The sequence below is a fragment of the Vigna umbellata genome, chromosome 3 (assembly GCF_029865625.1).
Source record: "Vigna umbellata cultivar VRB3 chromosome 3, Vumbellata_1.0, whole genome shotgun sequence".
Classification (NCBI taxonomy): Eukaryota; Viridiplantae; Streptophyta; class Magnoliopsida; order Fabales; family Fabaceae; genus Vigna; species Vigna umbellata.
The window spans coordinates 32458791-32470976 of record NC_142167.1 but is presented as its reverse complement, the minus strand read 5'-3'; the positions used below and the strand labels follow the sequence as shown (position 1 = coordinate 32470976).

The window sequence follows — 12186 nt, the reverse complement described above, 5'->3', positions numbered from 1 at the left end:
AGGAGAATCGATTCTCTTTTCTCTTATTTGGAAAGAATCGATTCTGTCCTTTTTTTTTTGTTTAGGAAGAATGTGGATAGTTTACGTAATTTGAAAAAAAGAAGGAAATAACACGGGGAAGCGGTGCCAAATATGCTTAAGGCAGTTGTTCTGATAGGGAGCTGTAAAACTATAGCAGTAGACTTATAAACAGGAGAGAGAAGAAGTTTAGATGAATGAAAAAGATTAAGTCCCTCCAATTGCAAAAAAAAAAAAAAAAGAGAAGTTAAAATAATAAAAATAAAACAATGATAATAATAATATATTTTATTTTAAATTATTTTTATGACGAAAAATAAAATAATAATCTTTTATTTTTATAAATTAAAACAAAATTTTTAATTTATCAAACTTATCACATTACTCACTCAAATTCCTTCACTTTATATCTTATTTTTTCTTAATCTAATCAATTTCACATTCAACTCTTTTTCTTCTCAAATTCACCCGTATTCGTCTTTAAATCCAAACAAACATAATGCATCTGAAATTGAAATTGAAACAAATGATTTTGGAGTTATGTTAAATGCTTAAAATAAGAAAGTTGACCGTGTATGTTGTCTCATTTGTGAAAAATTATCATCTCTTATAAATACACTTTGTTTTAGAAATAAAAGACATACATTGTACTTTTAGTTTACCTTTCAATACACGACTCTTATTGAAGATGAACATTCTGTTTTATTTGAAAAACAAAGCCCCAATAATAACTAAAAAACAATATTCTTGTGCAAAAGAATAAGAATTTAATTATTAGTTAAATTTCACATAAATTAAATTCACGGACATCATATTAACTCATAACTTAGGTAGATAACTCAACAGAGTGCGCTGTTCCATAATGAAAACTAATAAAAAATACAAAATCTAGTATAATAAGTAACACGAAAATTCAAATAGAAAACTTTAATATAAACAAAAAGTTGCTAAATTCGTATGTATGGAAAACCATTAAAAAATATATTCTTAATAATTTTATGACGCAATTAATTCAAAGAGAAATATTAGTATACTTTTAAACACTTTTTTAATGCTTTTTATCATGACAACTGTTAGAGCATTAAAACGAATACTGAATAATACTATGTATAAGATGAAGTGTATTAGACTGAAAGTGCGCAGTTAGTTATTCTGTCACGACTCAGCCCAAGAAACACTGTAACGTGCCTTTTAATGGCGTCTCCGTTGAAAAACCTGTGAAGTTTAAATCTACGCATTCCCCTTCAACTTTCACATCTATAAATTTTTTTGCTTTTTCTCGTCATTTTCGTGATTGCCCACAGGCATTCTCGTCATTAGGGTTTAAAATTTTTCTTGTCCCGATTATAAATTTGAATGCTTTGATACGGTCTTGATCTTGACTTGAATTAGGATTGCATTTTGAGGGATTTCATCTTCCAGGAGGAGATTCAGTTTACACAGATAACCTCAATTCCAAGGTATTTTACTTTTCGTCTTGTATCTTGAGTCATAATATCCCTGGGTGTTTTAAATATTTTTTTTTTCAAGTTCTAAATGAATATCGAATGGTCTGCTGACCAAGAAACTGAATATAGGAAAGTTATGGCCTTTTTGCATTTGTTAGAAAATATCTATGCCAGGGAAATGAAAATTGAAAAACCAAGAAATTAAACTGTGGCTCTTTTTTCTGAATAATAATTGAGCATGTCACTGGGGAGGGCAACCCTGCAAGTTATGATATATTTTCCTTCAAAATACCCATTACGCACTCACAAGAAAAAAAATTAAAAAGTTGATGCCCCAAAGATACTTGTAGTTGGTATTATAAATGATAAGTGTGTCATGAGTCATTGTTTATAATTTTAACTAAAACTACGCATTTGCTTGACTGTAAGGAGGAAAACAGAATGAAGGCAGGATCTGGTAAAGGGAGAAAAGTGTGCCTGATAGTGACAGGTGTTGTTATTGCACTTGTACTGGTAATTGTGATACTAGCTTTGACTGTTTTCAAAGCCAAGCATCCTACTACCGTTGTGGACTCAACGAAGCTGGAGGATTTTCACATGAGTTTGGATATAGCAAGGCTAAGGGTAGATTTGAATGTGACTTTGAGCACGGATGTCTCGGTGAAGAACCCAAACAAGGTTGGATTCAAGTACTCAGATAGCACCGCTCACCTCAATTACAGAGGACAGCTGATAGGTGAAGTCCCTATCCCTGCTGGAGAGATTTCGTCTGGTGAGACCAAAGGATTCAACCTCACCCTCACCATTATGGCCGACCGTTTGCTCTCCAATTCCCAACTTTTCGCTGATGTCACATCTGGTACATTGCCCCTAAATACTTTTGTGAGGATTTCCGGCAAAGTCAACATCTTAGGGTTTATCAAAGTCCATGTTGTTTCCTCCACGTCTTGTGATGTTGCAATTAATCTTTCTAATAGAACAGTTGGGAACCAAGAGTGCCAATACAGAACAAAACTTTGATTAACAGTTTTTAATTTAGGAGTGAAACTATATTCTAGATAAGTAGACCATGTTTATTGCTTAATGTTCATATTTCACTTTGTTTTATTCGTAATTGTGGTTGTTCCTACTCGCCCCTTTCCCGCTCAAGCTACTTCTGGGAATTTATTTGGTATTAATTTTCCTATTTTGGTTACTTCATAATAATGCTTACTTTCAAGTTAGCCTCCATATTTATGCTATCTGTAGTTTAAATCATTAGGTAATTACAATTTCTTTCCTTCCATCTTTAATCTTGTTAAGGTGTTGGCAATGCTCTAATAGATTTGAAACTCTATGATATGAATGGAAATCATGAAGTGCATTTTCCAACTGAAAGAGAGGTTAATATGATGGGAGATAGAAATCTTTCTGATCCCAAACCAGTAGATGGAGGTTTATCTTTGGCTGTAGTAAGGTTGGCATCCGGTGAACCTCCATCACAAGGCATTGCCCATTTCTTTGACTAGACAACCACAATCTTATATTGGGTCCATCGGCTGCACAACAGATTGAATGTGAACTCAACAGAGAAAGAAAAATGGTTGCAAGGGATGGGTGTAATTCATGAAAGCCTTAACCGTAAGCGTCTCCCTCTCTGTACTGATCATGAAAACGATTTGTACATAGCGAGAATCACACTTCAAGAGGCTTTCCTTATTGTGTAGATGTGGAATGACTTTTGGTGTTAATATATATTTACTTCAGTTAGAATCAATGACGAGTCCTTTATACCTTCATAAATTTAAAAGGTTTTGGCATGTTTGTTGTTGTCCTTCGTTTATTTTGATTCAATTTGTCTACCTCCTTATCTGATTCAAGTTGCAAGCAGTTCTTGTGGTGAATTGGTTTCAGCATGTGTCTGGAGGAGATAGAGTCTCTCATAGGTTTTGCAGCTGAATTGGTGGAAGGAACTGTGTTGATGGTTAGTGTAAGTGTAGTAGGTGTGATGACCGGTGTAGTTGATGTTGGATCTGTGGGGGAAAACTGTGGTAGGTGAGTTGTCTTTAGCTTGTAGGAGTTCTCCTGCCGTGGACTTAGTAATGATAAAATTTCAACTAGACATCTAACATGATTTATCCGGGTTAGGCACTTTGCTGCGCACGTAATTTTACATTTGTGTCCTATGTTCTGATGTTTTTTCAATATTTATTCAATAGGTCCCTTCCAAAGCAATAAAATGTTTAGCTTTTTTACTTTATATATGGTTGATTATCATTATTTGATATCTTTTGCTAGTAGCTATAGACTTGCGTTTTCCTTTAAAGTCTATCGTATATTAAGGCTTGATGCAATATAGCTCTCTTTCAGTATTTAGGTCGTAATTGTTCATATTCTGCTTTGATTTTGTTAATCTTGATTGATAATTTTCCCCATATTTGAAAAAAAAAATCCCAATATGACGGCACAACAACACCCCATCGATCATGCAATGCTAAAGTGAAAAAAAAAAGTTATGCAGAAAAAGAATAGATTTCCTCGCACCAGTTTTTTCAATCAACTAGTACTAAATTTCTGCCCAAGCATCAATCCAGGTTTCGCTAAAGTTTTATTGGTTGATCGCGTTATTAAGCATATCAAATTGATATCAATAATCACACAAACCATATAAGAATAGAATATATGAAACGGGAAGAACATAACGATTTCGGAGGGAAAGTATCATTCTTGCTTGAACCATCGTTTACAAAACTTAATTGCGGTGAAATTGAATCAGACCAACTTGACAAAGAAATTAAAACTACGGAATAATTCATTGTAAAATAAACTAACGTCAACAGTTAACTATACAAAGTAGTTGCTAGATGTATCAGATTCAAAAGTGTTCTGTAAAATACGTTTTCCTATACATCGCTAAATTAGGAGCACAAAATGCAGTTGCTAAAGAATTGTTATATAACTAGTCTAAGTTTACATCTAGATAAAGCGGGGTGGATCGAGTCTCAGTCATAATTCAAGCTTCTTGCACAACCTCCGATCAATGTTCGTAGGAGGAGCTGCTGGTAGGACTGGGCACAGTTAAGTTAAGAAACTTAAATTATAGTTTATATGTACTATTTTAAATTTAAAAAACTTAAAACTACTTTTACTAAAAACTAATTATACTGGTTAACAATTTAGTTTAAAAATATTGAACTATTTCATTTTGAGTACAGTTAACTATGGTTTCAGTTTTCCTGTTTCCTTTCTCATTCGTAGGTTTTTCAATTTCCTTTTTCCATCACAATTTCCTGCTGCCGTTGTCGAAGATTCGAGTTCTGAGAACACTTCTCGTTGGAAAGAGAAGCAAATCTGCAAGCCCACGTTTTTCCCTTTCCCTTTCAAAAGAGATTGAAAACCTTGGCATGGTAGCAGTGGAAGAACGAAGGAGAAGAGGGGGATCAAAACGATGCCGTTGAGACGGGAGCCAGAGGAGGACACACCTGAGTTCTAGAAGGAGTCGATGGAGTTGCCAACGGGGGGAGAGGGTGAGGGCGGGAGGCCGTCGCCGAAGAGAGAGTAGTCGAGGAAGGACTGGATGCCGGCGAGGGAGGAGGTGGAGAAGAGGTCGGGGTGGGTGAAGGGGGTGTGGTCGAGGGAGAAGTTGGCAGGGAAGTTGTCAGTGACAAAGATGGTTTTGGCGGCAAGGAGCGTAGGGAGGCGACGAGGAGCGTAGGGAAGCAAGCGCGACAGGGGAGGAGGAGGTGATCGAAGAAGGGGAGGCGCTGGGAGACCACATGATAAGGGAACAGGAGAGGATCAGACAGTCCAGGAAGGCATTGCGTGTGATGAAAATGTGACTTTGAACTTAAGCAGTTTACTAGATTGTAACGCACTAAATGCACTAAAATTAAGTTCAGATCAGTTTTTCTTAACTACCTTTTAGTTCAATTCAGTTTCTTTGAATTATTATATAGTTTGATTATAATACAGTACTAAGTACAGATATTGCACTTTGCCCACTCCTAACTGCTGGCATGACAAGCATAGCAAATTCCAATGATGCGAGGCGAAGGAGTTTTTAGCAATCGTCAAACACTTGTTGGGTGTCTGGCCCTGTTATCAGGACCAGGTGTAAAGGGGTCAAAAACACCATCATCAGGAAGTTCAGGGGCTATCAATACTACCATTACCAAATATTATTTTAAAAAATATTCCAATAGAACTTATTTAAATTTAATTTTTAAAATAATCAAATTTGTTACATTAATATTTTAATGTAATTTTATTTTACTTTGTAAAAAACTAAATTTATTTCAATTAACATTTGAATTGTACTTGAAAAATAATTTTTTTCATCTAAATTTATACTACACAAACTTGTTTTTATATAATTTTATCTAAAATGTAAATATAAAATATTTGCAGGTATTGGATACTCCAAAATAACAAGTCCTGCAAATATTTTTTCACAAATTCCCGATGAATAGTGAAGCAGGGGCAGAAGTATGAAGACAGTACCCGCTCAATTACCATCTCTAACTACAACAAAACACCGAAAGCACAAAAGGAAGTGAACAGGTGTGATCCATGTACAGAAACAAGTGTAAGAATGATAACAAACAAAATTTGTTGGCGAACCAAGAAAAGAATAAGCAAGAAATCACTTACCCTGTCAGTTGGGTCTTCACTTCCCCAACCCCTCCAAAATATAAAATTCCTCTAATAGCAGGCCATTTTTCCTTTACTAATTAAATGTGTAGAGCTTCAGACACTCTATTTGCTTTTTTTTCTTTTACCATTTTTACCAAACTTTTTTCCCTTCGTCGACTTGCTCTTGATATAAGAAGTCCTGTTGGCCTTTTTCTGCCTTTCCTTTCGAATTTGATCCATATCTTTGATTTCTGAACGCACATGAGCATTGGGAATTGAATGCTGCTTCTTGCTGCCTTTAAAATTCCTGCCACCTCTTTGGTAAGATCCTGTATAAAAAGAATTCATAGAATTTTACGTTTAGCTGTTATACTAAACAAAAACATCCTACAAATATACGGGCATTTTACATGCAAATGCCCAGAAAATCTTAATTCTGGAAATAATAGAACTCATGCAGCCTTCTACAGTATTTATCTCTTGTATTATAAATAGTAATTACCAGCATAACAGAGTGCATCATCAAACATAAAAATCACAAGACGCAAACTACGCACAGTACCTGCAAAACTTGTTGATTCATGAGGATCACCATCATTTGTCCCTCTAAGTGATATCTTACCGTGTGAGCGTTCTTTCCATTTCTTATACAAACCAGTCTTGGTGGCCTTCGTTTTTGCACCACTCTCTGTCTTTATCTACACTCGAATGGAAATTTTATATTTATGCTCTAGTTCTTCAAGGTAGTGAATAGAAGAACCTCACACTGCATAGTAACTATCAGCATAAACTACGGGATTATAAATATTGTACCTTTCCCGTTTGCAGCAACTCGGTCACCATTGTTTAATTTGATGCACTTTTTACTCCTCTGGCACCAAAAGGTTTACATGAGATGCATGACACGTTTTTCAAAAAACATAAATAAAATTTAAAAAATAACTGTCTTCTTTATAAATCAATCACAACTTCAGTATTACCTTGTGCCAGTGATACATAGATCTTTGTTTCTGAATGCCAGTACCATCATCTGCGACTAGATCAAGGACAGCCGAGTCCAATCTAAAAATATTGAGTATCATTAGAACCAAAACCAAGCAAGCAAACACTAAAAACATTAGAAAGAATGGGATTGTATAAATAAACTGAATCATACATGTTGAAAGTCACAACACGATATATAAGCAAAAAATTAAACACCAAACCACAGACATAATGAGCCAAAAGTTTTATTGTTTGCCTTCTGAACTAATGATTTAGAAATGGTTGACAATAAAATTCCCTCCAATAGCATAATAAAGAGGACTGCTACCTATTTGAAGCAAAGCCTTCATTGGCTTTTACTGAAAGGCCAGCCTCCATATGCTGAAAATCATAGCAAGATTAGTAGCAAACTTTTTTGTTTCAGAACCATAACCACCATGAATATAGTATATATCTGTATGATGAAGTATGTAATTCGGATAGAAACTTACTTGATTTTTTGGTATTGAACTTATATAGTGATCCTCATCCTTGAAACTTTGGGGCTTTCTCTTAGAACCACGTGCTGCTAAAACTCAAGTAAACAGAATCAGAAACTAATCATCATATTTTTCTTACCAAACTTCTAGTCTTCTTTCACACAAATCCTAATAAAGCATACCTAAGCAAAAGTAATCCATGAAATTTTCTATCAAATTTAACCTACAAATTCTTTCAATGACACGGGAAAGGCCTTTGCTGGATGCAACAGGGAAAGAAAATTGCATATCAAACTATGGCAAAGCAGGCAGTGTCCGCAATTTTCTATCAATTCATACAGATATACAGCATATTCTGGGGTGCCATGTGCCTTTCTAGTGTGATATACTTGAAAGAACGTAGTGATATAAGCACCACAGAATATTTATATATCAGTACGAGTACCAACTACTTTGTTCCAAAGGCATAAGGCACACCTAAAACAAGGGGGGGAAGTACATCCTGATGAAGATCATTCACTTTAAAAGTTGAAAAATACAATGACCAAACAAAGAATATTCAACAACAATATAAATGAAATAAAACCTTTTCTTCCTTTCTCCATGGAATGACTGATTTCTGATTCGATTTCCTCCTGCAAGGAGCATACATACATATCCCCAAGAAATGAATACGTGAAAAAGAAAATCTAGAAAAATGTAGCTAGATTGATTCCAATCAGTCAGCAGAATATGACAGGTTATTTAAAAAAAATGAAGTTGAATTGTCCAAATCCAAGTTTCAGCAGTAGCCACATACCTTTTCCTTATTATCCTTAGACTGCTGTTGTTCATGGAACAAATTTATAATATTATCATGAATGGCTCTTTTCCTTTTCATCACATCGCCCCATTGCCCAGAAGGACCCTGCAATTATTGATAATCACTTTCAATGTATAGGAAAACTACAAAGACAGCAATATACACATGCACATCATAATACATTTCAAGGGGGCATTCTTTGTCGCATGCAACATAAACTCTGATATGATATATAACAGAACATGAATGAAACACTGACAAGGACATTCAATATTGTAAATGACAACCCAATCATGAATACGACATACCCAAATTTAAAAAATAATAATAATAATAAGAACGTGCTTGGACATTGGCATAGAACGTCAAACAATAAAAATGTGATAGGAGATTGGGAAATTTACATCAAAGATAAATGTGAAGTAATGGCCAAGACATTGTAACGCAGCACATAATAAGATGCAACTGATGTAAAAAAATGAGAGAGAAAAGCATCTTCAAACGTTTATGAACAGGTATAATGTGAGTCTTACATAGCGCATATTTTTGGGTTTTTCATGTAAAAAGGCACCAACTCATGTATGCAATTATATTGAAATGGAAAGTTATGTTGTACAAGAGAAGCGTTGATTTTAATCACTGGAAGGGGGGAACAACAACAATGTTGCCCTACATACCAAATCAAACAATGAAATTATGGAATTCTACATTGGACACAATGTGGATAATGTATCTAAAGAATAAATTCACCTGTTGATGCTTTGATTTAGCTGCTTTTCCTACAGCTTCCAAAATGGTTTGTTTTGGCCTGAAATTGAATTATTAAAGCAATGTAACTGTAGAATCTACAAAAAGAAAGCGGGTAGAAAGGACACCCACTTAACATAATCTTACACTCACCTAAACTTTTTCAAATGCTCAGAAAATTCAAGTGCTCTTAACTCCCCCGTTTCTAACACCTTCATGAACATTGGATGCAGTCCTCCACGAGGCAAATCCTTTACTCTTCTGATGGACTCCTTGGCAAGTAAGGGTTTTGTTTTTTAATATAAACGAAATGCATTTTTACAGGTCCTCTGCAACAATTCCAGTTCTGCAGAAGTATCAATAACTTCCCTAACTCTGTCTGAAACAAGGTCAATAACCTTTTGTTGGAAACGACCATAAATAGTTTCTCTATTTGCCATTGCCTGATCACATCTAGACATTACTCCATCCATATCCTGCAACAGCTCTTCTTCAGTGGGAGCAGGTTTGATGGGTTTTGAAAGAAATAAATGAAGATCCAAGAGGTAGGCCATATCCTCAGGAGTCACTAAAGAATATGCAGTACCAGTTCGACCAGCCCTTGCAGTCCTTCCTCTTGTGTAGGTTCAATATACACACATATCCATAGATCTCCGTACTGGTAAGATATTGTCTGCTTTGGGCTAAGTCCTTACAGATTTGTTTGTAGTACCACTCCGAAAGGTCTCTTACCAAAGGAGGTATTTATATAAATCCATGTCAATTTCTTATTTTATTCGATGTGGGACTTTGGTTGTTCCAACACTTCCAACTCGATGAACAAATATTTTAGGCTTTGGGGAAATCCCAATTGACAACATTATCAAGCAATGCAATGTCAATGCCACGAGCTGCAACGTCGGTGACAATCAACAACATGGTCTTTCTAGCCCTAAACCTGGATACATGGATTTTGCGAGCATCATGATCCATGTTGCCGTAGCACACATACGGCTCAATACCCTCTTGGTGAAACAAAACATTGAGAAACTCCATATGATGTTTGGTGGACACAAAAATCAATGTCTGCTCATCAGAACCAATATGTTCCCTGATCAAGTACAGCAGGGCGGGGTACATCTCCTCCTGCCTCAAGGTGAAGAAAGCGAGCTCCAAGTCAGGGCTGATCTTAGTCTCCAGGTCGAGACGAACGAGCTGAGGGTCTTTCAAACCAGCCTTGGCAAATTCAGCAAGAGCACTGGGTAATGTGGACCGAAAAGCAAGGTCTGGCGATTCTCCCCAAGCTGAGCAAGAATCTTATGCAACTGCTCGGCAAAACCCATTCCAAACAAACAATCAGCCTCGTAGAAAACAACGTACTCGGCGCTGCGCAAGGACATGTCATCAACCTCCGACAAATGGTGCATGAGCCTACCTGGAGTAGCAATTATAATGTCAGGACTCTGAGCCAACTCCTCAAACTGACTCTCCATGCTATCGCCGCCAACTAACAAACTGACACGAAGGTCTGCAAACGAAACGAAAACCAAAATCAAAATAAAAATCGATCCGAAAAGTTGCATCAAACAAAAAGAGGAGCTAACCAGTGAAGTGGGCAAGCTCTCTTTGGTGAACTTCAGAGTCTGAAGGGCGAGGTCCCTTGTAGGGGACAGAATCAGAGCTCTGACTCCAGACCGAGGAATGTGCTGGTTGAGGCGGTGAATCATGGGGACGAGAAACGCGGCCGTTTTGCCGGAGCCGGTGCGAGCGGTGGCAACGACGTCGGAGCCAGAGAGGATGAGCGGCATGGTCTTGCGCTTTGTACCCGTTGCGCTTGATTCCCTTGAACACATTGGGACTCAGACCCAGTGACTCAAAGCCGCCAGATTTCGCGTTCTTCTTCTTCTTCTTCTTCATCGCCGCACTTCGTTCGCCTCCCATCTTTCCCCTTCGGACCACCGCACTCTTTCCGTTCTCTCGTCTTCCTTCCAACAACTAGGGTTTTATTCACTGCTATATAATTCAGGAAAATGTTTAGCTTCGACAATTACAAATGCATTCACCTAAATTTTCAGAGCAACGACGAGCCCAAGTCATCTTGTTCAGCTATCAGACTGTTTGACAGTGATGGCCTTTCACAGGCGTTCTCTGAGAGGGGATGCTTTTGGGGGGTTTGGGATTTCTTCGCTATGATATTGATCAGGGCTTTGGTTTCTCGCAAGCACAAGCATTTTCAAATTTCAGAGGGATTGGACATTTCGTTTTGGCGGAAGGCATTTAAGGGTGCATGGATTGCTTTTTTTAAGATTAATGGTTAAATATTATTTTGATTTGGGGAGATTAATTTTTGGTACGTGGTTGATATTTTGATAAATCTTGTTTAATTTGATTTTTTATATATTTTATTTTGTGGTCTAAATGGTTAATGAAAGATTAATAATATATTTACGTATTAGTTTATATCTTTTTAATTTTTTAATATTTTTAAATTTTTATTTGAAACAAATTGTTTACGTATTAAATTAATATTGTCCGAAAGAAGGTTGCATGTAAAGAAAAAATAGATTGTTATTAGAGTAATGAGGAGAAAATTCAATTTACTCAGAGAAAAATTGAAAGAAGATTTTAGTAGAGTTTTCCAAACTGGTCATTTGTATGGTGTTGAATTTTTATAATGAAGAGAGATTGGTCGCATGATTAGAAGAGAAGGGAAAATGGAATTGGGAGGATTATGTTTTTGAAAAACAAAGCTTCTCGTATATATGAAATGGAAAATTAGTTACTCTAAGACATTTGGAGTACAAAAAATGACAAGAAAAATTGTTACTTTGAAGTCGAATGTCTTCTTAAATGTCGTGTACCTTAAAAAACATGTATTTTTCTTCAATTTTAAGCTAAAAAAATCTTTAACACATAAATTCTCTGTTTGAACTTTGTATTATTTTCCTTTCCAAAGCCAAGCACACCTCCTTCTCTTTTTCTTTGCTGGGTGGCTGTATGTGCTGTCATCAACGTACCTTCTCCATGCCTTCATCTCAACTCATTTCCGTGCACACCAACACTTTGACCGTAACAGCACATGTGTGTAGTGGAAAGACATGGAGATTAAAATCAGCAC

The 12186-nt window shown here is 36.2% G+C and overlaps 1 protein-coding gene and 1 pseudogene across 3 annotated transcripts; one reads left to right on the top strand and one right to left on the bottom strand.

Moving 5' to 3' along the window:
- The first annotated feature begins 1142 nt into the window (after positions 1 to 1142).
- LOC124832385 (Late embryogenesis abundant (LEA) hydroxyproline-rich glycoprotein family) lies at positions 1143 to 2696 on the top strand. 2 transcript variants are annotated; one of them, XM_047306582.2, is made up of 2 exons: positions 1143 to 1478; positions 1899 to 2696. In XM_047306582.2, the coding sequence occupies exon 2, from the start codon at positions 1908 to 1910 to the stop codon at positions 2484 to 2486; it is 579 nt and encodes a 192-aa protein (XP_047162538.2). In that variant the 5' UTR covers positions 1143 to 1478; positions 1899 to 1907; the 3' UTR covers positions 2487 to 2696. The 2 variants fall into 2 exon arrangements, with proteins under 2 accessions (XP_047162538.2, XP_047162537.2); XM_047306581.2 differs by having other exon boundaries at positions 1144 to 1478; positions 1896 to 2696.
- A 3164-nt stretch (positions 2697 to 5860) lies between these two features.
- On the bottom strand, positions 5861 to 11367 carry LOC124832383 (putative DEAD-box ATP-dependent RNA helicase 29; annotated as a pseudogene). The gene is made up of 12 exons (XR_015785111.1): positions 10673 to 11367; positions 9895 to 10596; positions 9243 to 9702; positions 9093 to 9150; positions 8340 to 8447; positions 8127 to 8175; positions 7553 to 7629; positions 7390 to 7442; positions 7058 to 7139; positions 6891 to 6948; positions 6640 to 6780; positions 5861 to 6406 (listed from the first exon to the last, which is right to left on the bottom strand). The product of XR_015785111.1 is annotated as a putative DEAD-box ATP-dependent RNA helicase 29 (transcript).
- Positions 11368 to 12186: the final 819 nt, after the last annotated feature.

Bases quoted from the DNA above. Each gene is read 5' to 3' on its own strand.
- LOC124832385 (XM_047306582.2), top strand. From the start codon at position 1,908: ATGAAGGCAGGATCTGGTAAAGGGAGAAAAGTGTGCCTGATAGTGACA.